Here is a 25,961-nt window from a genome sequence, read left to right as displayed (position 1 = left end):
TTACATAGACTTTTCATGGGATGTGGTCGCTTGAAAGCGCATTGCCGAGCCCAGTGTGAAAGTAGCATCAGAGTGACCACAGGTGACCCTTTATCTGTTTAAAATAAATTAAACCTTTGGTTTTATACATGCCGTGGTTATAAGACTGTAACGTACAAGCACAAACCAGGTATACAGCATTCCCAGACGAGAAACAAAACTAATATGAACAAAGACTTTTATATTGAGTGGAATTTATAAACCCTATAACAATTTAAAATTGATGTAGCTAAAATAGGAGACTAGAAAAGCTGAAGGAGAAAATTTAGGGTCTTATGAAAAAAGAGAAATAGGTCAAGGAAATTTTTAAGAAACTACAGGAGGAGAGGGGAGGGTGAGTAAAATATTATAAAAGGGCATTAGAGCAGGAAGTTGAGCAGAGAGCTGCTGAAGCAGTATCTCACTGATCATGGAGATCCAGGACACAGGAGAGTTCTGCTTTCCACAGCTACTTAACAGTTCCTGCAGGAAGTTAACAATTCAATGGACCAAAGCCATGTTTCTTAACACTGTCTTGTCTATCATCTCTGTGATCACTGTAGTTCTGAACCTGCTCGTCATCATTTCAGTCTCCCACTTTAGGTTGATTTTTTTTTTTTCTGAACACCAACAGTTTATAAATGTCTCCTTTGCTTTTTTTCAGTGGATACTATGATGGGTTTTATATTTAAATAATGTCAATCTGTTTTTCCTTCCAGGCAGCTCCACTCTCCCACTAACATCATCCTCCTCTCTCTGGCTGTCTCAGATTTTCTCGTCGGGCTTCTATTGTTGCCATTAGAAATTTACAGGAACACAACTTGTTGGTATCTTGGTGAAATCATGTGTGCTGTTTATTATTATTTTGCCTGCTCTATTCCATATACTTCAATTGGTAACATTATTCTAATATCTGCTGACCGCTATGTGGCCATTTGTCACCCTCTGCATTACCCCACCAGAATCACTGCAGTGAGAGTCAAACTGTGTGTTTTTCTGTGTTGGCTCTGGTATGGTCTTTACAGCATATTTTATATCCGGGATCAGATCATTCACCTCATTAAACCTGATAAAGATGTTTCATGTCTTGGACAGTGTTCAATCATTTTCAGCTACGTTACAGGAGTGGCTGATCTGATTTTGACATTTATTATTCCAGTGACAGCCATAGTAGTTCTGTACATGAGAGTCTTTGTGGTGGCTGTGATTCAGGCTCGCTCCATGCGTTCTCATGTTACATTTGTCTCCGTTCAACATCCAAGTAAAGTAAAAGCAAAGAGATCAGAGCTGAAAGCAGCCAGGACTCTTGGTGTTCTTGTCTTTACATTTTTGTTATGTTTCTGCCCGTTGTATTGTTATACTTTCATAGACATCAATTTGATTGACACATATAATCAATACCTGTTGACTGGTTTGTTTTATTTTAACTCCTGCCTGAACCCAGTGATCTACACTCTATTTTACCCCTGGTTTAGAAAAGCTGTTAAACTTATCATCACTCTGCAGATACTGAAGCCTGACTCCTGTGAGACAAACATGCTGTAGAGAGACTGTAGAGTTACTGAGGTGACTTTTGATTTTATGGAACAACTTCCATTATTGTGAATGAGCTGCATTTATTTAACAATTGTTTAACTAAAGCATAGAGAAGCCCTTAAAGGATAAAGACATAAATCATCTTATCTTAGACCTGTGAATCTGACAGTTCATTTTTTTTTGTCTGTCTGTATAAATTTTAGAGCAGGGCCAGGCAACTACTTTTTTGTGTAGACAAAGAAAATATTGTGTATGGCTAGGTCAAAGAGCAGAATTATTTTCTTCATGATTGTATGTCTTTATAAAAAGCAGCACAGAGCATTGTTTTGAAAAGCTTCTAGAAATGGTAGATGTTTTAATTAGGCAATATTCATGTGCAGGTTCCTTACAAATAAATTTCATTTATTAAACTTATTAAACATTTGTTACAAGTAGTTCTCAGATGGTGTTGAATTCACCCCCACAAACTTTCTAGGTTTTATATGCTGCAGGAAAGAGAGTTTTAGCTATCTAAAGACATTACAAAATGGGAAAAGCACAGCTGACATATGATCATCTGTGAGAGACAATCTATACCTGAGTTTGTAAAACACCATAACTTAGAATGTTTGATCACAAATGTAGGTAGCCCCAAAAAAAAAAGCAAAATCTTCTTAGCATTTCTTCTATTGGTTGACAATTTGTTGTTCCTGAGCAGAAATTTAGATTTAAAGTCTCCTGCCAATACTACACCAACTGAACAGCATGCACTTACAGGTAAAAAGAGTATTGATCTGCAGTTTAACAGTTTAAAGAAACAATATTCTCATGTAAAGCCTTGCCATACTATGCATTCTATGACCAAAAAGGCCCTTTCCGTGTCAATTGGTGTTTGGTGCCACCAGCTACTATGTTCAGCAGTGGGAATAATGCCGTTTATGTATAATGGTGTCACAAGAACAGGCAGACGGCTGGTTCCAACTGCAGCAGGTTTATTAGTTCAGCTTAAACTCCACAACAAAGCAAAATCAGGATCAGGCAGGCAGAGGTCAATAAGAGGCATGAAAGCATCAGAGGAGAGATGGGGTAGTCAGGATCCAGGCGAGGGTTGGGGCAAATGGCAGGCAAACAGAGTTAAAAAGCTTCAGGAAACAGAAGATTAGATTCAAATACAATGCTCGTTAATAAAGGCAGAGAACCACAAAGAGAACAAACAATACTTTGCACTGAGCATCACTCAGTGCAGTGCTTAAGTATGCTGCTGTTGATTGAATGAATGAGAGTCAGGTGTGCAGTATCCAGGAAGTGTGTGCTGGGGTTGCTGGGAGCTGTAGTGTGTTTATAACTCTGGAGATGGTTCCAACCAGTGACCAAAGGGGGAGACAGAGCTCAGACTTCTGACAGAGCCCCACTCCTGCGAGTGGCTCCAGAAGCGAAGGGACATCCGACGCCGGAGTCAGCCATGAACTCGGGGTGCTGATCTGTTGGGGTGGCATTGGTGGAAATTGTTCATCAGGGAGGGATCAAGGATGTCGTGAGCAGCAAACCAGGAGGGTTCCCCTGGGCCGTACCCCTCCCAATACACCAAATATTGAAGCCGATCCCTCGGCCCCGGGAATCTAGGATCTCCCTGACTAGATAGGCCGCCTTACCTTCCACCATCAATGGGGGCAGGTCAATGTCAGCGGGTTCAGGCCCAAAATCCTCCAGGAGGTCCACCAGCGGACTTCAGCACAGAGATACGGAAGGTAGGTGAGACACAAAAAGTAATATTTTTAAAGGTAAACATTAAGTCACTACCAGCTTTCTTACGTGGCAAGAGGCGTAGCAGACAAGAGGGATGCACCAACCGGGACAGGGTCCGGGGAAACCAAAGGCGCTTCAACCCAGGTGCGCAGATTACTTTTCAAAATAAGGCGAAGACATGGTACAAGTTTAAACACAATTTTATTAACACTAAGACGTATTAAAAACAAGGGACTCAACACGCTGATTAGGGAAAAATGGGGGAGGAGTTTGAAAAGAAAAACAAAACTTCCATAGATCCAGCCAAATATCCATCTTCCTCCGCTTACCTGGGACCGGGTCACGGGGGATCACCAGATTCTATTAGACGGACTTAGAAGTCTAGTGGGCCTCTCTGGAAATTTTCTTAAGTCGTTTTACTCTTACCTTACACATTTTATAAATAAACTTTAATTGATTGATTGAATGAACAGGTGAAAACAGGATAAAACCAGCACAGCACAGCACTGGTCCTTGGGAAGGGCATGACACCTCTCAGCGGGTCCAAGTCTAATGACCATGGTGAAAAGAGGGGTTGACACCGCTCTGTTGGCTGCAGCAGAGGCCAAGAAGATGAATGTCCGGGCTTGGAGTCCGGCCTGAAGCCCACTGTCAGGAGCTGGAGCACCGAGGCCTAGAGCTGGCAGCCTACTGGCTGAAGCAAGCTGTAACTGCTGTGCGATTAAAAATCAGGGAAGCCAAACAAAAAAGTATAAGGGTTAAGTGGGTCTGGTGCTCCTGGACCCACTCATGAAACATCCCACCCACAGGCTCCTTTACACGACCTAACAAAAAGTCCACTGGGAGCCTCGTCTCTTGCCCACACATCAAGAGAAAGGGCGATTCACCAGTAGACTGATGGGAGGTCGTGTTGTAACAGTACATGCATGCCCGTCCCGCTTCCGGGAAACAGGCAAGGTGCGCCACAGGTCATGCAGGGTGCGGTTGAAGCGCTCGCATTGACCATTACCAACTCGATGGTATGGCGTGGTCCTAGACTTCAAATGTCAAAGGTCCGTCCCACCCATGCACTCTCACACACATACTCACAATCTTCTGGTTACACCCCACCCCCCGCTGCCATGCAGTAACCCCCTCCGGCCGACCTTGGTGGTTTACATTCCCAAAAGAATTGGGAAATGAATGAGTCTAATGATTTGAACCAAGTAGTTGGAGGTTTGGAAGGAATCATTGAAAACAAGTGGTTAATTTTGGGGAGGATCGTCATTTTAATGGTTGCAACTATCCCTATTAGAGATATGGGTAGAGTTTTCCATCTAGTGAGATCAGCCTCGGTTGTTTTAAGGAGTTGGGTGTGATTTAGCTTGAATACATCAGAAAGCCTAGAGGAAATAGTTACACCTAAGTACTTTATGTTGCCTGTTTGTAGTTTAAGAGATAACGAATTTAGATAATTGCAATTAATTGGTAGAATTGTGCTTTTAGACCAGTTTACGGAGTATTCTGAAACTGAGGAAAATCTATTAATTAGGGAGATGATTTGGCAGATGGAAGATTTTGAATTTGGAGTAAATGGTAAAACATCATCTGCATAAAGACTTATTTTGCGTTCTAGATTTTTGGTTTGAATGCCTTCAATGTCTCGACTTTGCCTAATTGCAGCAGCTAGAGGTTCAATAAATAGTGCAAATAAAGAAGCAGATAGTGGACAGCCTTGTCTGGTTCCTCTTTGTAAATTAAAGCTTGGAGATGTTTGATCATTGGTTCTGACACGAGCATTAGGAGAGGCATATAATATTTTAATCCAGTTAATAAACGATTTTCTAAAGCCAAGTTTGTTCAGGGTGGCAATTAAAAATTTCCAGTTGACCCGATCAAATGCCTTTTCTGCATTCAGTGACAAAATGGTTGCTTCTCGGTTGTTGATAGTTGTATAATCTATGAGGTTGATTAATCTGCGCATGTTGGTAGATGAATGTCTACCCTTTATAAAACCTGTTTGGTCAGGATGTATTAGAGAAGGAACTACCTTCTCCAGCCTTCCTGCCAAAGCTTTGCAGATTATTTAAAATCTGCATTAATCAGCGATATGGTCGATAGCTGGATGGTGATGTGGGATCTTTCCCAGGTCTCAGAAGTAAAATAATATTAGCAGAGTTCATATTTGGAGGTAGATGGTTGTTATCCTTAATTTCTATTGTCATTGTGAGAAAAATGGGAGCCAAAATTTGCCAAAACTCTTTATAAAATTCTGCTGGGAAGCCGTCTGGTCCTGGGGCTTTTTTACTAGGCATGTTGGTTAATGCTTTATGTAGCTCTTCTTCAGTAAGAGGGGACTCCAGGGCTGTGATTTGTTCCTCTGTTGGTCTAGGCCAGCGGTCGGCAACCCCAAATGTTGAAAGAGCCAAATTGGACGAAAAAAACAAAAAACAAACATGTCTGGAGCCGCAAAATATTAAAAGCCCTATTTAAGCCTTATGATGAAAGCAACACATCCAATATGTATCTATATTAGCTATATTAGCCTACTATCAAAATTACTAAGTTGCTACAAATACATAATGAGCATTATTAATGATTAAATGTTCATTTGCCCTACGGTGGATTCTGTGGAGAACGACGCGTCACGTGACTGTTCTGTTGCGCAACTTTAACTTCATTACAATATCAATGAATGTACATTTATTTTGCTGTCAATATAAATGTACATTTTATTTTGCTAAACCTGTATACAGCATACTAGGCCATTATAGTAATACAGATTTATACATTTCTGACTCAGTGACTGAACTTTTCTTGCAGGTTTCCAAAGGATTCAGACTTAAGGAAAAAGTGGATCTTAGCTATCAAAAGAGTTAACCCAGATGGATCACTGTGGTACCAACTAGTAATACAGTCTGGATGTGTTCAAAACATTTGTGGAAACAGATTTTGATAAGAGGCCAGACTGTTTTTTTAGGTTAAATCTATTGTTCACGTTTGGACTTCTTTTGGTTATTATTATTATTATTATTATTATGGCCCGCAGCACTCACAGAGTGCAAGGACCATATTGTAACTGGTACGAGGGTCGAACACTCAAAAAGGTCCAAAACGTCAAAAAAACGCGTCAAAACGCCAAAAAATGGGGTCAAAAGTCGCCCAAAGCACAAAACGACACGACAATTGTGTAACGCAACAAAAATACACACACACACGCACAACGCCAACGCAAAAACGACAAAATTGTAGTCGCAAAAATGACGACAAAAACCCAAAAAAGCCCTCAAAAGACGGGTTTAAAGCTAAAAAGACATGCCCAGCCTATAGTAAAAGACAGGCTGGATTGAAATACATAGGCCACCTGACTGCAAAAACTTCTATATTGTTTTTCGAAAGTTTTTTTATTATTATTATGGCCCGCAGCACTCACAGAGTGCAAGGACCATATTGTAACTGCTACGAGGGTCGAACACTCAAAAAGTCCAAAACGTCAAAAAAACGCGTCAAAACGCCAAAAAATGGGGTCAAAAGTCGCCCAAAGCACAAAACAACACGACAATTGTGTAACGCAACAAAAATACACACACACACGCACAACACCAACGCAAAAACGACAAAATTGTAGTCGCAAAAATGACGACAAAAACCCAAAAAAGCCCCAAAAAGCCCTCAAAAGATGGGTTTAAAGCCAAAAAGACATGCCCAGCCTATAGTAAAAGACAGGCCGCATTGAAATACATAGGCCACCTGACTGCAAAAACTTCTATATTGTTTCTGCTTTGTTTCATTATTATTTTTACGTTTCTTCTTTCTTACGGATCCGTTGATCGCAAATTTGACCCCCGCCACATACACGAAAACTCACCAAAATTGCCACACAGCTGGGATAAATTGAAAATGAATTTTCGGCAAAGAGAACGTCACCCCCCCCACGATGATGACATCACGGCGAGCGTCCCCGTAAAAAAAATGAATGGGCCGAAAATCGTTTATGGGGCCAAAAAAAAATATTTCGAAATAAAGTTACGAAACCAAAACACATGTGTTGGAGATATCCCAAAGATGTTATGAAATCATTATGGGATGGCCACATGACCTTCGGCTTGGCGGCCATTTTGTGGCGAACTCAGAGAAATGGCGATTTTCGTGTTTTTTGACAATATGGGAAAACGAAACTTTTATTTAAGCGATTTGCACGAAATTGCATACACATGCCACATACATGATTCTACAACTACCAAAGAAGTTTTGTTGACCTTTGACCCTGGGAAAAGGCAGCCATCTTGAATTTTCAAAAAAAAGCACCTTTAGTAACGGATACAAACGAAAACTCGTCCTAGGGATTTTTATCGATCTTTTTGAAACTTCTCGGGCATCAATGGCAAGCTACTGTGGACGAAATGTTGGAATTAGAAGTTGTAGAATTTGAAACGCGTGCGCGTGGCGAATTCGCAACCGTCGCCATTTTAGCTAGCTCGCACATATTTTATCGGAATGTCCTGAAACTGAAATATGCGATTCCCTGACCCACACTGAACAAAACGATATCACATACGACAAAATCTATAAAGGAAAGCGGCCGTGGTAATCAAAAAACGATCGCAAAAAAAAGTGCTGACTCGGCAAAAAAAAAATATTTCGGATTATTTTTTTATGAATCGGCTAGCGAAACCCAGATAACTTTGTCGGGTATATCCAAACAAAGTTTTGAAATCATTACGTGATGGCGACACGACCTACGGTTAGCGGCCATTTTGTGCCAAAATCGGCCATTTTGAGTTTTTCGCGTTTTTACACAATATGGAAAAAGGAACTTTTTTTTGAGCGATTTTCACGAAATTTGACTCGCATGTCCGTAGCATAAGTCTACAAATACCTCTGGAGTTTCGTCGACCTTTGACCTCAGGAAAAGGCGGCCATCTTGAATTTTCTATAAATATTACCTTTATTGGCAGATTCAAACGTAAACTTGTCGTTGGAATTTTCAACGATTGTCTCGAAACTTTTTGGGCATCAATGACAAGCTACTGTGGAAAAAATTTGGAATTAGAAGTTGTAGATTTTGAATGGCGTGCGTGTGGCAAGCTAGCAAAGTGGCGCAGTGTTATAACTCCCATGCATTTAAATACAATACAATGAAAATTGAATGCATGCATTCATGCCTGAAACTGAATACATTGAAAAACACTGGATATGGACATATAAGGAAAGTGGGCGTGGTTAGCATAAAACCCTTGTTGCTAAAGACAACAAAAAGTTTACTTTTGCCGATTTGTCCGAAACTGACGTCAATCTGTTCGTCCTCCCGAGGGGACCAAAACATAAAATGGTTGCTATGGAGATAAAATCAACAGAAAAGCCGCCATTTTGGAAAAAGTGGGTTTTTTATCAACTTATGACATATAGCTCTCACCAATGGAGGAATGTTTTTCTGAGTCAGTTGATGACGCTGATCGTTATGCTAGCACTTTTAGCTATGTTAGCACAACTAGCATAGTTAGCATAATTAGCATTTTGGGTTATGTGTTTTTCTGAGCCAGTTGATGATGCTGATCGCTATGCTAGCACTTTTAGCCACATTAGCATAGCTAGCATAGTTAGCATAATTAGCATTTTAGGTAATGTGTTTTTCTGAGTCAGTTGATGCTGATCGCTTAGCTAGCACTTTTAACTATGTTAGCATAACTAGCATAGTTCCCATAATTAGCATGTTAAATGATGTGTTTTCCTGAGTCAGTTGATGATGCTGATCGCTACTATGCTAGCACTTTTAGCCACATTAGCATAGCTATCAAAATTAGCATAATTACCATTTTGAGCAATATGTTTTACTGAGAGAGTTGATGATGTTCATCGCTATGCTAGCACTTTTAGCTATATCAACATAGCTATTATATTTAGGATAATTAGCATCTTAATCAATGTGTGTTTCTGAGTCAGTCCATGATGTTGATTGCTAAGCTAGCACCTTTACCCACATTAGCATCACTAGCATAATTAGCATCTTAATGTGTTTTCCTGAGTAACTTGATGATGCCGGTCGCATCATTTAGACACATTGTGTAAAAATAGTTATACAATAATACACCTTTAAACCACTATGTACATTTGGTCATGAGTGATACGCTGCAATTACGTAGCTGTAGGAATGACTGGAAATGATGGTGGACCCACCAGTCAGACTTCCTCAGGCTTCATCTTGTAGCTACAGACAGGCACAATGACTTAAAAGTTACTTAAAAGCTCTTTATGACTCCAGTGATTACCTGATTTCACTGTTACCTGCTTAGAACATTTTGTTTAATCTTCACTTGACTGTGTTTTTCAGGTTCCAAAAGCATTTCATCTACAACACAATATATTTTGAGTCAACTTATAGCATGGGTAATTGGTGCCAGGAGATAAAGTCACGCTTGTTCAGCTATACAATAAAATGGCAACTGAATAGACATTTTAAATGCCCTGAATTGCCTGTTTATTATTATTACAGAATTAAAGTGTGAGTAATTGTTATGAACTCATGCATTTACTCTGTCAGTTCTTTTTTGGCCAAGCTGACCCTCTTTCCCTTAGTGATTCAGCTATGTTGCTTTTAGTAGAAAATACAGTTTTGAATTCTTTATATGCATTCACTAAGACCTCCAATGTCGCCTCTGTGAAATATGCCACACTTTTCCCCCCCGCTTTCACTTTCCATGGTGGATCATGAATTCCGTGCTCAATTGAGAGAGCCCTTATGTCTTTAACATGAATGTGCATGAACTCTGGAGCCCAGGGATTAGCAGATGACAGGTTAAACCTTTCTGGAATATGAAGTTAAAGCATTTTTCAGCTGCTGCATAATCTCGTTTCACATGAAAAGAGAATTCCAGGAAAGCCGCAGCAGCTAACTTCTCATTTCTGAAACTTAAGGGACAAAAAAGTGTAAGGCTGACACCAATTTCATAAAACCAATGCAACCAATTGAATAAAAAATAACACATTTAGTCAAAGTCAGCTTTATTGTCAAATGGGCTGAAATACACATGACATACAGTACAGATGAAATTACCTCCCTCTCGCCCCACAGTGCAATCAGCTTATACAATAATAAAATATAGTAAAGTTTAGATTGACAACATTGCTAAGAACAGTAAGTACATGAGTCGGTGATGGTAGTCTTTGGTGGAGATGATGTTCTGAATCAGGTGTGAAACTATTTCAGTGTATAAACTCTCGGCGAATCTGCTGGTGGCTGCACTGTGGCGCAGTGGTTAGCGCACTTGCCTCACAGCAAGAAGGCCCTCAGTTCAAGTCCCAGCTGGTGGACCTGAAACAGAACATCAATGGGGGTCCTTTCTGTGTGGAGTTTGCATGTTCTCCCCGTGTATGCATGGGTTCTCTGCGGGATCTCCGGCTTCCTCCCACCATCCAAAAACATGCTTCATAGGTTAATTGGCAAATCTAAAAATTGTACCTAGGTGCGAGTGAATGGATGTGTGGATATTCTACCCTGTGACAGACTGGCGAGCTGTCCAGGGCATCCCCTGCCTTCGCCCATAAGTGGCCGGGATAGGCTCCAGCAGCCCCGTGACCCCTGAAACGGAAAAACGGAACAGAAAATGAATGAATGAGTTTGCTGGTTCTGGGCTTGGCAATCCCCTCCCTGATGGCAGCAGTCTAAAGTATTTCTGTGATGGGTGTGAGGGGTACCCAGAAATCCTGATGGCTTTGCGGGTGAGGCAGTAGTGATAAATGTCCCAGAGGGCAGTGAGAGGGACTCAGATGATCTTCTTAGCTGTTTTACAATGTGCTGCAGTCTTCTGTCATGCCGCGTAACACACGGTGATGCAGCTGGTAAGGATGCTCTCAATGGCCCCCCTGTAGACGGTCTGAGGGTTGGGGGGAGGAGCTCTGGCCCTATTCATTTTGCGGTGCAAGTACAGGCATTGTTGGGCTTTTATGTGATGCAGTGTTGTGGTTACAAGTCACGTTCTTGCAGATGCGCACCCCGAGGAACTTTGAATCTCCCCCTTTCCACATCAGCACCATTGATGATCAATATAGGGTGCTTGAATGCTCCTGAAGTCCATAACCATCTCCTTTGTCTTTTCCACATTCAGGTGGAGATTGTTGTCTTTGCACCACAGAGCCAGCCTGCTCACCTCCCTTCTGTAGGTGGTCTCTAAGATGCAATGGTGGGTCTCAACAACCACTGTTGTGTCATCCGCAAACCTGATGAAAAGTTTATATACATTTAGTATTGGTATATTTATCAAATCTGAAAGATACTTTACCAACATATAATAATCTGTACAAATTTAGAATAATATTGTATTACTTACTCTGATGTTTCATGTCAAAGTCAAAGAATTTTCAAGGACACTGCAGGGAGTTGAACCCCGTCTGGCTGAAGCCAGAGTACCAACTACCAGTGCCTTTTGCTTTTTTGACTGAACATGGAAGCAAAACCTGTATTCCAACCAGCATGTGACTTGAATTGATCAAACACACTAGCAGTGAATGTTAATCTAATTGCTTTAAAAAGCTATCAGAAATTACATGTTTTTGTGTCACATGTTTGTTGAAATACAGTAAAAGAAACCGAACATTTCAAAAATGAACATGAACACATGCATTAAAAGAGAACAAAAAAATAAAAAAAAAAATCAAGCACTTACCTTTTAAAATACACATGCCATTTAATATCAAAGAAAGCTATAAAAACTGTTTACCAGACAATTTACTACGATGGGTTTAGACCCCCCTCCCTCCAAATTTTCTACCAAATCGAACGAAAAAACCCCACCCTACAATAAACACCAGGCTGTCTCCAGCAGAAAACTCCCCCCTCTAGGATGCACTAAATGAACATAGGATCCCCTCGTGGTCACTGAAGTAAATTTGACTGACCACGGCCTTGACAGTAAATTTGGAAGTTTTGACATAGACATGATCTATGATGGTTTCCCCCCTCTCTGTTGTGGGAGAAGTGACATGCTGCCTGAAGCCTCTGTCCGTCATCAGATTAAAAATGGAAGAGGACTTCAGGAGGTCTTCATTAAAATCTCCCATCACTACTACTGATTCACTTTGAGTTTCTAACCAAAGTACTAAATCCTGTAGGTGGGACCTAAACAGCACTACAGGATAGGAGGGGGGCCGATACACTACAGCTAACACTAAATTTAGAGCCAGACTCCTGTAAACAATACACTCCAAATTAAGGTCTGGCTTATCCAGAATTTGGTAGTCTCCTCCGTCCGTACAGTAGATCCCAACGCCACCATGTTGCTGGCTCTTCAGGCCAACTAATGCTGGGTTGGTTCCACTGTAGGAAAGCCCTCTCGGACGGCTGTGGAAACTGAAGCCGGCCATTTGGACAGCTTCTAAGGCAGAGCTAGGGGTCAGCCATGTCTCTGTCACAGCAATGCAGTTAGGCTGCAGCTGCTGTGTACAGTGGGCCAGATAGGAGACATGTCTGCACAACCCCTGAACATTTAGCAGAAAAACTCTGAAAGAGGATGGGTCACATCGTCTTTCATCACTCAGGAGGGGGGGCATCTTCTGCAGAGCAGCCTTCGCATGTTTATTGCAATAAATCGCCTTTTCCTTAAAGTCCCTAATTATCAAACCCTCGATGGTCCTGACCCGACTCACAGCAACATACACCTGTCCAGCAGCAAAGATCTTATTAAAGGAGACCACAGCCTTGTCCACGGTCAGGCCTTGTACCTTGTGGACGGTACAAGACCATGCCAGCTTGAGTGGGAACTGTCTCCTCATCCCCCCCTTTTGGCTCACCCGCTCTTCCTCGGGCTCTATAGCAGTGGAACCAGGCAAGTCGGCTTTGGCACATGTTCTCCGAGCTATTTTTCCAATTTCCTCATCATCAAATTTCACATAAACATATTTTGGAAACCCCCCCTCTGTGTAAGATTCAATGTGGGTGACTATGCCGCATGCCCCATTTACCAATCCATCTGTGATGTCTAAATTTTTGCATAGCATCACTCGAGCATTGACTCCCAATAACAGCCTCTCTTCCAAACAGCTGTTCTTCACTTTTTTGTGATGCCCACTCATCAGTTGCAGTTTACCCGTCTCTTTACTCGGGATAAAGTCTTCTGCAACAATTTCACAATAATTTTCACATGTAATTTTGAGCTGCTCCAAGTTGTGTTGAAACACTTGGGCATTGGTGGGGAAAATGTGCAAAGCCGTGCTGTCCTCGCCCGTTTCACACTGCTTCAGCATTTGCACGTCACTGGGCAACAATTTGGTGTCTTTTGTACGCGTCCTAAGCCTGTTTAACATCTGTGCAAATGCTTGGTCTTTCTGTCGGACGATCTCTGTCAGTTCAACCACTTTGAAGCACATGGACCACAAATTTAGCTCAGATTTTTCTGCATAAAGTGGTTTCCCTTTAACGGGAGGCAACTGATAGAAATCTCCAACAGCGATAATTGACACTTTTCCAAATGGGGAAAAGTCACCTGTTTGTTTAATTTGTCGCAGTCTGCCGTGGATGTAGGTCAATAGTCTGTGGTCCACCATGGAAATCTCATCAATGATCAAAATCTGCAAATCGTGGTACTTAACGCGCATAGAATTAAGTTTCTCCTCGCCCAAAGGAGAGTACGGCAGACGGATTTCTGTACCGATTCCAAATGTAGTGTGAATGGTTGCTGCCTTCAGACTGTAGGCAGCAATCCCTGTGGGGGCGGTCAGCAGAACCGACATGGCGTCCGGCTGGAGACACAGAGGTGACAGCAACCTCGTAGCCTCGTACTGGATCGCTCTGATCAGGTGGCTCTTTCCAGTCCCTGCACCGCCTGTAACAAACATGTGCAGAGGATCTGGGTTCTGACCTGAGACCTTCTTTAAACACCACTCTCTGACATGTAGGAAGGTGGAGAGCTGCAGCTCATTCAGAGAGCTGATGAGCAACAGCCCCTCCTCCCTACTCAGACCGGGACTCTTCTCCAGTCGAGCAGCTTCTCCACGGAGGACATCCAGATCTGGAATGTCCTCCTGATGTTCACCCTCTGTCCCTCTCTCTACCAGCTGCTCTCGCTGCTCCATCTCACTCTCCCGCTGCTCCAACTGGGCCCCGGGGACCAAGATGTCCCATGCAGCCTCCAAAAACTCTGCATCCGTCAGCTCAGCCTGGGCCAGCTCTAACGCATCAGCCTCAAGCTCGAACTTCTCCCGGTTCCGATCAACAACACTTTCAACCGTGTGTTCGCCGTTACGAAGACGCACCGTGCCGTTCTTATAGAAATCTTCATAAAATTTGAAATCCTGCGGTTTCAGGTCGTCGTCCGTGCGATACGGGAGGAATAATTGGAGAATGCTCAAATGAAACCGCTCCGGATTTTTGTGCTCGGAGAAGCGCGCATAACGGACGACTGCAGGTTTGGTGCGTGTGCGTTTTACGACCAGACCACAATTATTTTGGAGCTCTATCGCATTTTTGGAGCTTTCGTTTTTTGACAATAGCCGATATTCGGACGCGAAAGTAGCAATGCACAGGTCGTCAAATTCCTGATCGTGTGGCCTATTTTTGTACCGGTCCACGATGTTTAGCATCCACTGGGACCCGGACTCATCTTGCTGCTGCAGAACAGCAAGCGGTTTGCTCATCCTAATGATGTTGTCCCCGGTTGGAATGAACACAACTTTTCTGGAGCATTCTTTTAGGTGCATATTAGCCAATCTATACACTGCTTCTTGAGCCGACACATGCCGATTATGTAAATATACGGTGCCTAATTTCTTCAGTGTCTCTTTTGCACTGGTGTTTCCCTTTTCCGCTTCTTTTTGGGTGTTTCGCAACAACAGGCCAATTTCACGCTCTTCTTTTGAAATGTACGAGATGATGTACACGACGCAAGCGAACGCATCAACGATGTACTGAATGTCCATGTTGGCATTCCAACATTTTAACAGGGACTTGTTGTAGGGGTTGATCCAGATTTCATTTTTGTTTCTTTTTAGGACGACCTGGCTTCTCCGATGGCAGGCCCTGAACAGTTTCTCGTATATTTCCTGGTCAATTTGGAAATACTCAAAGATCTGCTCCAGGGTTTCGAATTCTGATTTGTCGTCATTAACAACGCGATTAATTTCGGTCAAAAAGTCAAATGCCTCCGCAGCAATCTGCTTCTTCATGTCAATCTTCCAGCAGATGCATTCGAATTTGGATACTTCGCCGGCTTTGACGTTCGGGTCGGTACATTTGGGGCATTTCACAATCTTTTCATCTTCAATTACAAATGTGCGGCCGGATGCTGTTTTTGGAAAGTTGAAGCGACATTTGGTCCCCCCCTTCTTACATGACTTGGTGTGGGTCCTTGAGTGCTGCTGGACAGCCAAAACAATTTCCCTCAAGACTTCGTCATCCTGAGGAATCTCGCAGGTGACGTATCTATCAATAAACGCTGCGACCTCCTCTTCCGACTCTTTCCCTATCCGTGGAGCCCCCTCAATCCAAAACAAAACGTGCACGTGAGGGGACCCACGCTGCTGGAACTCAATCCTATAAAAGAAATCCACAATTTTCCCTATAGGATTAGCCGGAGACATCAGGACCACCCTCAGGAAACAGTGCCAGCGGAAGTCAAACATGCGTGCCGCGGTGACACTGTTCCTGCGCAACAGTTCACATCTTTCAGCCCAATCCAACTGGTCAGCTGTCTGGGTTCTCCCCTCCTGTCTTAAGACAGTGTCGAGGAGATTTTTCCAACGCATGTCGGCTGCAGAGAACGAACAGAACCACGTTGGAATACCCAGCTGACGAACACAGGCCAACAGGTCCTTCTGTGTTGCCTGCCAGAATGCCGGAGTGCCTCGAATAGGCCGGAGAAAACAAAAGCCCTGATCTGCTTCCAGCAGCTTCTTCAGGGTTTTCTCAGAACGTGCATCGGCACTTACACCTTCAGATGCACTTCCTGATTTTTCTTTTCTGAGAGCCACAGATACACTAGAAACAACCTTCTCCACCTCCGACATGTACTGTGCAAAAAAGATGTACTCGACGTTCTGTGCAAACCTACCGTCAGCATGGAGGATCCTGTTGTTAAAGTAACGCGAGAGAGTTAATTTGAACCTTCTGTTTTCGTGGTAAACGTTTTTACCATCGGGAAAGATGACAGGAAAACATTTAGCTTCATTTTCTCGATTTGTCAATAATCGGACCGGATTATTTCCTTCCGCCGGGGCCAAATTCAAAATATCCTCAAAATACTGGTCCAGGACTTCTTGGCCGATGTCCACTGGGAACAGAGCAGAATCTTGGAACATGCAGTGATTCTGTCTGTCATGGAGAAGCTCATCTTCTCCATCATCGGCCTCATCCTCTTTTTCATCTTTGTCCGTCCGATTTTCTGGTTCGTTGCGATTTTCTTCTTCCAAATCTTCTTTACAAAAGTCATTGAGCCAAGCTTCGTTAAAGTCTATATCTTTGTAATACTTATTGTTGCGTTTTAAATATTGCAAGGCTCGCCTAATGTGCATGGTATCCACAAACTGATACTCATAATGACCTTTGTAAGTCAGTTTACGCTTTAATTTGACGCGCAACAGAGACCCTTCCATGTCAGACCGAGGCAGCACATTGGTCGTTTGCACCAAGTTGGCAGGAACACACGTGATTGGGCCGTGAACACCATTCTGCCCACCTTTAGGAAGAGCAAGCATCTTCATGAAAGGTATATGCAGTGCAATCAGATGCTGCTCTAAACTATTCAAACAAGCCAACTCAGGTGGGACAGGACACACCTCCAGATTATTACCGACCCACTCAGGCGGGGTCTGACCTCTCTTTAACTTTGAGTCGCAGCAGTGGCAAATCCACAGAGCGCTCCTCGCCGTCCCTATAAACAAACACGGGCTCTCACAGTCCATGTTGCAGCGGTGCAGGTAGTCCTCGCTAATGCACACATCTGCAATCTCTGCCATCTTCGCAGATTTGCTGTACGTCTCCCTGATGCACAGCAAAACCTGGTGATGAAACAGAAGTCTGTTGCACACACAGCAAACAAACTCTGGACCCTTTTCCACCTTTTTTAGGAAGTCCTGCATGACTTCCTGAAAATGCTCTGCTCTCTTTTTTGACAACTGCCTCTTCACTTTAACCTTGCTTATGACACTCTTTCTGTACGCAGGATTTTCACGATATCTCTTTTTGTTCAAAGCTTTTAGCTCAAGTTTGTGGGACTTATCATTCCTGTATTTTTCCATGCTAAGTTTAATAAGTGTGTTCCGGTGTTTGGCATCTTTCCTGTATTTTTCCTTGCTGAGCGCAATAAGTGTGTTCCGGTATTTGGCATCTTTCCTGTATTTTTCCTTGCCAAGCGCAATAAGTGTGTTCCGGTGTTTGGCATCTTTCCTGTATCTTTCTTTGCTAAGTGTGATGAGTGTGCTCCGGTGTGCTGAATCTTGGATATATTTGGCTTTTCTTTTACTTTTAATCTTATCCATTTCATCTGCATATTGCATTTTTGCTTTTGACTTTACCATTTCTCTAAAATCTTCATTTTCCATATATCTAAGTTTGTGATGTCTCCTATTTGTTACCATAACTTTTTGTCTGTAACTTTTATTTTTAAAATATTTCTCTCGGATGACATGCTTTAACCGTTCCCTCTCGTTTTCTGTGTAGATTTTTCCTTTAAGCTTTTTTGCCGTTTGTTGTCTTTTTTGGCATAACAAATATTTAGAAGTAAATTTAATACATTTGCTCTCGTCAATTACGGAAGTAGTTCTTATATCTGTAGAACAAATGTTATCCTTTTCATGTGAACGCATGTAATATGTTTTTGTTCGTTTGTTGGCAGAGGCACAGCAGCCAGCACAGCGGTCCTGTTGTGGATCTGTTACGCACACAACAGTCTCAAAATGAGTACCACCACAATTTTCTATATAAATTGCACTTTCACAGAATTGCTGACCGCTACTCTGGTGCCGAAGCCACCTGCCAGCAAACAAGACAAAAACATTTACCCCTAATAAATCAGCTGTAGCTTGAATTTCTACGTCGGTTGCCCAAACACTTACGAAACGCATTCTAGATTTAGTTATGTACTCAGCCACAGAGGAGTACTCGCGCCCAATTACCCAGCTATATAGATCGGGATTTGTTTCCAATTGTTTAACAACAGCTAACCGAATTTTTCTGTGGCTGTTTTGGGTTCCGCTCACAGCCTGAGAGATGGCCCTAAAGTAACAATTTCCATCTCCAATAATTTTTTCGTTGGTGCAGGGGGGCCCCAACAAACCAATGGGAGGAGCAGGTGGGCATTAAAATTTTGGAACTCAATATTTAACATTGAGCACAGAGCCTGGCAGACATCCAGATTTAAAGGGTTAAAATAGAAAATTTCCTGCTCAGGCTCACTAAAAATTACATCCTGATCCTCCACAGCAACATCATCTAATTTCACTTTCTTTAGGTTTTCACTTGAAAGGCCTGCATTATCAATTTTTGAATCCATTTTACGTTTTGTTGCTGTCTTTTGGGGTTCTACATTGACATCTAATGAAGTGTCATGGAAGAGGCTCTCTTTGCAGAGGTTTAGGGAGTTACTTTCTGCAGGACTTCCGAAGAAAGGGCCAAATGTATTGGAAGCAGAAAAAACAACAACACCAACCATTTCAAACTCTGTGAGGACAATGCCCTCGACTGACTTCTGCAGGTAGTCGTGAACTTCATCCACAGAGTCAAAAAACAGAACTACGCTGGATCCATCAGGGACCCTCATCCCTTCAGGACTGCGAGAATGGGAGTCTACAATAGCCCAGCGTCCATTCTCAGCAATGACGGCACACGTGTTCTCACACAGTGTCAGCAGACACGTGTTGTACTGTGCCGTCATCCTAGCCAACCCCTCCTTCAGGGGAACCAACACACCCACATCAACAAACTCACCCGAATTGATTTTAGCATCCCCACTAACAACTTCCCCAAAAACACAGGACAGTTCAACCCCATCTACCACTACTTGATCTGGAAGATCAGTCACTCTCAGAAAACCTGCAGAGTCAGTGATTTTGTTCTGTCTCTGCAGGTCCGAGTAAACCTGATCTCCAGCAAGCAGCACAGAATCCAACTCACAACTGTCCCACAGAAACACACTTTTAACAGTGTGCTTGGCAGCAGCCACCAAAGAGATGGCCATGCACTGCCGCCCACTGTTGCTCCCAAACAGCTCACTGCCCTGGTGAAACGATCCTCTGATGCTGGGGAACTTGAACGTACCAGCAGCAGGAACAGGACCAGGCTCCTGGACCTCAGAGGTTAGCAGCTCATCATCCGAGGAGCCAAACGTTACACCAACCTCCATGTCAACTGAACTAGAGTCTGACACAGCCTCAACACTACAACTGGCAGGAGCAGGAACCACCTCACTATTACATTCAGAGGGACCAAACAAGATGATGGGATCTGAACGTGGTTGAACCGCACAGCAGATGCAAGAAGGAGAACAGCTCTTACCTTTGCTGCTCTTCTTACCTCCTGCAGCAGGCCATCCACGCTGCTGCTGGTCCTTTAGGAAAAGAGGAGAAAAATAAATTACTGTCAAGGGAAAAAAACAAGCATGTTCTTTTAACCTTTTCTATAATTAATGCAATTAAAGCAACCATAAAAACCACAAATCAAATAATAGAATGCACTGATGAAGAACTTAAGGCTTAGGAAGCATTTTGATCATACTTGCCCAAGAATCATGTCTGCTACTAAAGGAGCACACAACAAAAGCTTAAGTAGGAACACAAACAAACATGTCAAACTTAAAATGACTAGATAAATAAAAACATCACTCCTAAAGACAATATTGAGCTTTGTTCTTTTCTTCTCTCACCTGGTCCACAGGCCGCTCCACCGTCACGTCCTTGGTAGGAGACCTAGGTGTCACCCCCACACGGTCCTGCATACAAACATGAAATGTATTTAATGTCACACTTTTACCATGAACTAGGTGCTGCAGCATTCTGACTAAATGAAAACACAAAGTCATTATACCTGGGCAGGCACCCTCTCCTTCCTGGCACGCCTGGCAGGTGAAGGCCGGGGTTTCACCTCCACGTGCTCGGGGACCTCCGCCTTAGTGAAAAACAAAAGAACACAAAAATACTCACCATTAAATATCTCGGTGTAAAAATATGTTTTGACCTCTTCAACACAACACTGAAATGTGTCTTCTTACCTGGGGCCTGGGGGCAGCCCTCTGGGATGCAGCCACAGCCCTCCGGCGACGTCTAGCACGAGACGTCTGAGGAATGATGACAAACACCAGAAAAAAGTATTTAGGAGCAGTTATAAAGCTATTCTGAACTCTAAGCATCAAGACAAAACACTTACCTTGTTCCCAGCGGGAACAGGCGCAGCAGCTCCAGCACAGTCCAGATCTGACGGGTAAAATTTGTCCATCAGATCCAGAATAGCAGGGCTGAAGCGCACGGGCGACACCGGGAGAGGAGCAGCCTGTGGAATAGAAAACACAAATGTTATCATGTGGACACAACACACACACTGCAGTTTTATATTTCCTGCAACTCACCTGCTCCAATCCCCGCCCGTGCCAGGATGCCAGAGGAGAGCGGTCTGCACCCGAAGGACTGGCTTTCTGTAGAGAGTGAGAAAGAAAGAGAAAACTATTTAGACACTTGAACTAGCCTCTTCCATGGACCACAGACCTGCTCTGCACACGCCACTTCTGGTCTGGCTTTCAGGAAGCTGGATTCACCTTGAACACATGGACAAGTTTAAAACAGGAAAAATCATTTCATTTGTATGAAATGAGCTGACGCTTACCTTTGCCTTCCCTACCTTGCAAGCCCACTCAAAAGGGTTGGTTGGAGGAGGGGACACAGGGTGCTCCCTCACAACCACCTTAGGAGTGACTCGCCGCACGGCAGGCCGGGGCGACGCAGGAGGAGGCGCCTGGACCTCTGGCTCCACCAGCTGCAGCGCAGAGTAGTTCCACAGCAGGGAAGCCAGAAGGACCATCCCTCCATCGTCACTCAGGTGGACCTGAGAGACACAAAAAAATACAAGAAAACCCCACGAGATTTGATTTGAGACTTATTGTACTGAGAAAAGCTGTCTGCATCAAAAACAACCAGAACCATCAACCTACCCCATCGCGGGCCCACAGCGCCAAGTGGTCCAAGCTGAAGTGCTCAGCAACAGACAGGTACTTAATGCCTGCACAGGAATGAAAGTTAGTGAACTGTTCCCCCAGACAATCATCTACATGACAACCAACAAGGACATGATGTTATACCCATCTGCGCCGCCACTCGGTTGAAGTCCTGGCGGAGGAACGTCTGCAGGTCCGGGGCCACAGTCAGGCGAGGCGGGAAGTCCAGGACGAAGAGCTGGTAAAACAATCCCACAAACACACAAACCAGCTTCAGTAATTACACTTTCTGCTGCTGCTGCATCCCCCTCTGCTTCTCTTCATCGTGCAACGATTAAAACACACTTACCTTGGACCACTTGGACTGGAGCAGAGTCAGGAGCCGCCTGAAGTCCACAGCTGCCTCGGGGAGCGTCCGGCTGGCCGTCAGGTTGTTGCTGGGGGCGAGAAGACACACAAGATCGGGGGTACGTGGAATGTTTGCGTGCCTTACCTCTTTGTACAGCTCGGCTGCACTGGCGCCAGGGGTGGACATGAACCCGAAGGTCATGCCCCCACCCCCAGGCATCCGGACGATCCCGTCCACCAGGGCGCGAAGGTGGGAGTCTCCTACCACCAGGACGAACTGGAACACATGCAGTTGTTGTCATAGCCATAACTTACACTGGGTAACAGTCAGTCACAGGTACTTTACCTTCTCCCCGGGAGACTCTGGCGGCACAAGGCACTTGTGGCTCTTCCCGGTGGCAGAAGACACTGGCCATCTTCGCACGGGGTGCCTAAACCCAGTGCCGGAGCCTGGGAAACAACACGTTAGGGTGTGTTCTCTTTTTAGCCAACAGCACATACACATGCATCAATTCATAAAAGATTAGGGAGCAGAATAAAACTGATGCAATAATGGAGAGAGAAAAAAAAATCTCAGTTACTTACGTGAACTCGGAGCACTCGGGCTTGGATGGCCAGTCGGTCCCAGGTCCATGGGCGCGAAGTTCCTGGCACGGGCTCTGCGGTGGTCCTTGCCCCGTGGCATCTACACAAAGATCATAAACACACAAAACACTTTTAGCACAACCAGTACTTTTATAATATAAGATCATTTTGTCCAATATACATTAAAACTAATTTTCCTTGACAATATAAATAACAGCAGTACATTTAAAAAGCATTGCATGTTTCTTTCAGAATAAACTTTAGAAAAAGATTTACAGCAAGCAAAAATAGTTGCCACTGTTGATGAGCAGTCAATCTTTTATTCAGTATTTCTATTAATCTATTCCAAAACACAGAATGAAATAGTGTGCTATATATCTTTTTTGTTTTAAAAAACAGATCTTAAAGAAAATATAACTTTTTGCTGACCCCAGCAGCAGCAGAAGCAGGACATGCTAAAATTCACATGGACAGTCAGCCCAGAAATAAGATTAATCTGGCCAAGCAGCAGGAAATGGCCAAAACGACAATAAAAAAATAAAAACAAAAATCAGCCAGGTGCATTAACAGGCCTCTTTCATGTCAGGAAAACTGATTTAGTGCAGCAACCAGCATGTTCAAAATGTTTGCAGCAGAAAAACCTGTCTGACTTCTGACTGTGCAGCTGCAAGTTACATTTATTACAATTAAGATTTTTATCTGAACTATCATTTCATTTAAAAAAAAAAAGTTGAAATACTAGAAAGCATTTTTTTCCAGAGGTTTTTTTCCCTTTGGAGAAAAGCACACCTGTTTTTAATAAGATGCCCTTTGAAAAGTAACATTAATAGTTGAAAATTGCTTCTTCTGCTACATATATGAAGTCTATTTTGGTGAGCCATCAGTTCTTTATTCATTACTTCTATTAATCATTTCCAAAACACTTCTACAGAATGAAATAATGTGTTTTAAATCTTTTGTTTTAACAAATAGATCTAACTAAATCTAACTTTTTACCAATATTTTCCTCCAGAGGATGCACAGATCACAAACAGGCCTTTAATTTCGCATCAAGTCAGCAGATAAACTTTACAGTTTCAGGAGATCCTCAGCCATAAATCCACAGATCTGACTAAATTCAACTTCATCATTTGGCTGAGGTTACACAATCTCACAAACTTGCATCAAAACAACATGCAGCTCCACGAGTGATCAGTACTTTCATTTAGAAGAAACCAGCTGCACCAGCAAGCCCAAACCATCCATAGGTAAATTCACACTAAAAATCACAGCATTCAAATTAAATCTACCAAATAGAATCAATCACAACATCCAGGAGTCAACAGTAACAGTCACTGCGAAGACAGTAACTAATACATAATAGCATCTACCTACATGCAAATGTAACCCAATGTGAGTCACATTTCAGGTAAAATGAGCAAAAAAAAAATCCTAGCAGGTTCTATTTGTAATGATCTTACCAATCCATGTGAACTTGGAACATTTTAAACACAAAATAAATACCCCAATTTAAAAATGTCATACGTTTTAATAAACTCTTAGTGACTTAACAAAAGAACACTTATTTAATAAATGTTTTACCTCTTTGACAAAAGATTTAGAACATAGCTGAATTTTCTCATGTGCAGTTAGATTTTTTTTAAAATGCAACTTTTAATTCAATTTAAGACATTTTTAGTTCTAAACTGAATGAAAGCAATACAATCAGCACTGAATTGAATAACAGTAAAATATATATAAAATCACCAAGCAATAACACAATAAAATTAGACAATGCCACAGCAATAAAGCAGCAAACCGCATGAACAGATGAGTGAACACCGACCGACACCCCCCCCACACACACACACACCATTCCGGCAACATCAAACACACCGACAGTCCTCTGAAGTTAAAGCTAAAGCCCAGTCGAAGCTAAGCCACTAATAAATTACACAAATGCAACACTCACAACAGCAAAAATATGAAACACGAGCATTTTGCTCTCAATACTTTAGCTTTGGGTAATTCCATACTGACAAAGCTAACACAAACTAGCTTGCTTCAGAAAAAACGTCCACTTGATAAGATAACTTCAACACGAGGCAAGGTCACTGATAAAAATCACACAAATGCAACACTCATGTTCACAACAGCAGAAAAATAAATCAAGCATTTTACTCTCAAATACTTTCAAGTTTGGGTCTGGATTAGCTAGCTAACGCGCTAGCTAGCTAGCTTCAAAATGTCATCCTTTTGAAGTTAAGCTAACTTCAACACGAGGCAAAATCACCGATAAAATTACACAAATGCAACACTCATCTTCACAACAGCAGAAAAATAAACCAAGCATTTTACTCAAATACTTTTAAATTTGCGTCTTTCAATGTTCTGGCTTGCTAACGCTAGTTAGTTTGCTAGCTTAAAACGGCAATGCTTTGAAGTTCGGCTAAACTTCGACACACAGCAAAAGTGACTACTAAAATGCAACACTCTGTTTTACAACAGCAGAAATATAAAGCACAAGCATTTTACTCTCAAATACGTCTGAGATATTTATAAAACGCTTACCTTCTCGACGTAAAAAGTGGGCCGGGGCAACAAAATGGAGTCCTACAGAGACAGAGTAGAAAAGAAAAAACGGGGGGGATAGGTGGAGAATTAAAAACTCTTCGTGGAAATAGATGGAGTTAAATCCTCTTTTGGTCGAAGTAACAGGCAGTAGAGATCCTTCTCTGGCGAAAATCAGCCGATCCTCTGGGTGCAGAAACCAAGGAAAACCTTTTCTCACAGAGCTCTGACAGACACGTCCGATCACTCAGAAGTCCCGTGGGAAAAGGGACGAATTCTCCACCGTTCTAGAAGCTTCTACCACCTTGGACCAATCACAGACAGCCACACCCCAATTTTTTTACGTGATTGGATAGAAAACGGGCAAAACCATTTGTAGGAATTTTGCAACTACAAAATCATAATACTTTATTATTCACAACGTTTTAAGAACCGACTCAGCATTACTTACTGTTTACAGAAAAAAAAGAGTGAATCTGTGAATTACAACAGTGACAATGCTTTTATATAAAATAGTATCAGCATTTATTTAATTCCTTTCAAAATTTGTCTACAGCAGCTTCACAAAATGGCGGCTCCCTGGTGGAATAAAAACGTTTAATATATAATGTATTTTTTATAAATGACTCTTTTGTGACATTTCTAAGCAATACAAACTAATTTGACATAAAATACACCTTTGTGAATGGACAAGATGTTTTTTTAAATCATACTTTGTTAGCAGAGAGCAGTTTTTTTTTATTAGTGATGACTTATGAGCATGTACCACAACAGTTGAAATGTATTTACATTTTAAATGAGACAAAAAACCTATATGTATCAATGCCCCCCCCCCTTAAAACCTGATTACTATTTTCAATTCAAATAAAAAAACACCTTTGTATTTAAAAATGATCATTAAAGTTTTTTTTTTACATTTGTTCCCCTGAAATTTGGAAGCCTATTTTTAAGTACAAAGCATCTTTATCTCATCAGAAAAAAGAAATACCCACCTGTCCACATTCAATGAGGTTTGAACTGCTCCATTTCTCCTTTAAAGACTGATGGTTTTCTTTAATTCTGGCCTAATATGATTTTTTAAACATGTTCACA

General features: G+C 42.4%; 2 protein-coding genes across 3 annotated transcripts; one reads left to right on the top strand and one right to left on the bottom strand.

The window, feature by feature from the left end:
• LOC144988718 (trace amine-associated receptor 13c-like) lies at positions 1-4,414 on the top strand. The gene is made up of 2 exons (XM_078939567.1): positions 1-537; positions 738-4,414. Exons 1-2 carry the CDS (start codon positions 449-451, stop codon positions 1,561-1,563), a joined length of 915 nt encoding a protein of 304 aa, XP_078795693.1. The 5' UTR covers positions 1-448; the 3' UTR covers positions 1,564-4,414.
• A 10,646-nt stretch (positions 4,415-15,060) lies between these two features.
• Positions 15,061-25,141, bottom strand: LOC144988715 (uncharacterized). 2 transcript variants are annotated; one of them, XM_078939564.1, is made up of 13 exons: positions 24,870-25,141; positions 22,320-22,419; positions 22,081-22,184; positions 21,736-22,011; positions 21,531-21,624; positions 21,384-21,451; positions 21,059-21,277; positions 20,805-20,870; positions 20,606-20,728; positions 20,451-20,516; positions 20,267-20,347; positions 20,106-20,171; positions 15,061-19,790 (listed from the first exon to the last, which is right to left on the bottom strand). In XM_078939564.1, exons 2-13 carry the CDS (start codon positions 22,417-22,419, stop codon positions 18,441-18,443), a joined length of 2,613 nt encoding a protein of 870 aa, XP_078795690.1. In that variant the 5' UTR covers positions 24,870-25,141; the 3' UTR covers positions 15,061-18,440. The 2 variants fall into 2 exon arrangements, with proteins under 2 accessions (XP_078795690.1, XP_078795691.1); XM_078939565.1 differs by lacking the exon at positions 20,805-20,870.
• Between the last annotated feature and the right edge of the window lie 820 nt (positions 25,142-25,961).

This window comes from Oryzias latipes, chromosome 21 (genome assembly GCF_053564925.1).
Source record: "Oryzias latipes strain Hd-rR chromosome 21, Olatipes_Hd-rR_3.1".
Taxonomy (NCBI): Eukaryota; Metazoa; Chordata; class Actinopteri; order Beloniformes; family Adrianichthyidae; genus Oryzias; species Oryzias latipes.
The sequence above is the reverse complement of the archived record's forward strand: the minus strand, read 5'-3'. Positions and strand labels throughout refer to the sequence as shown.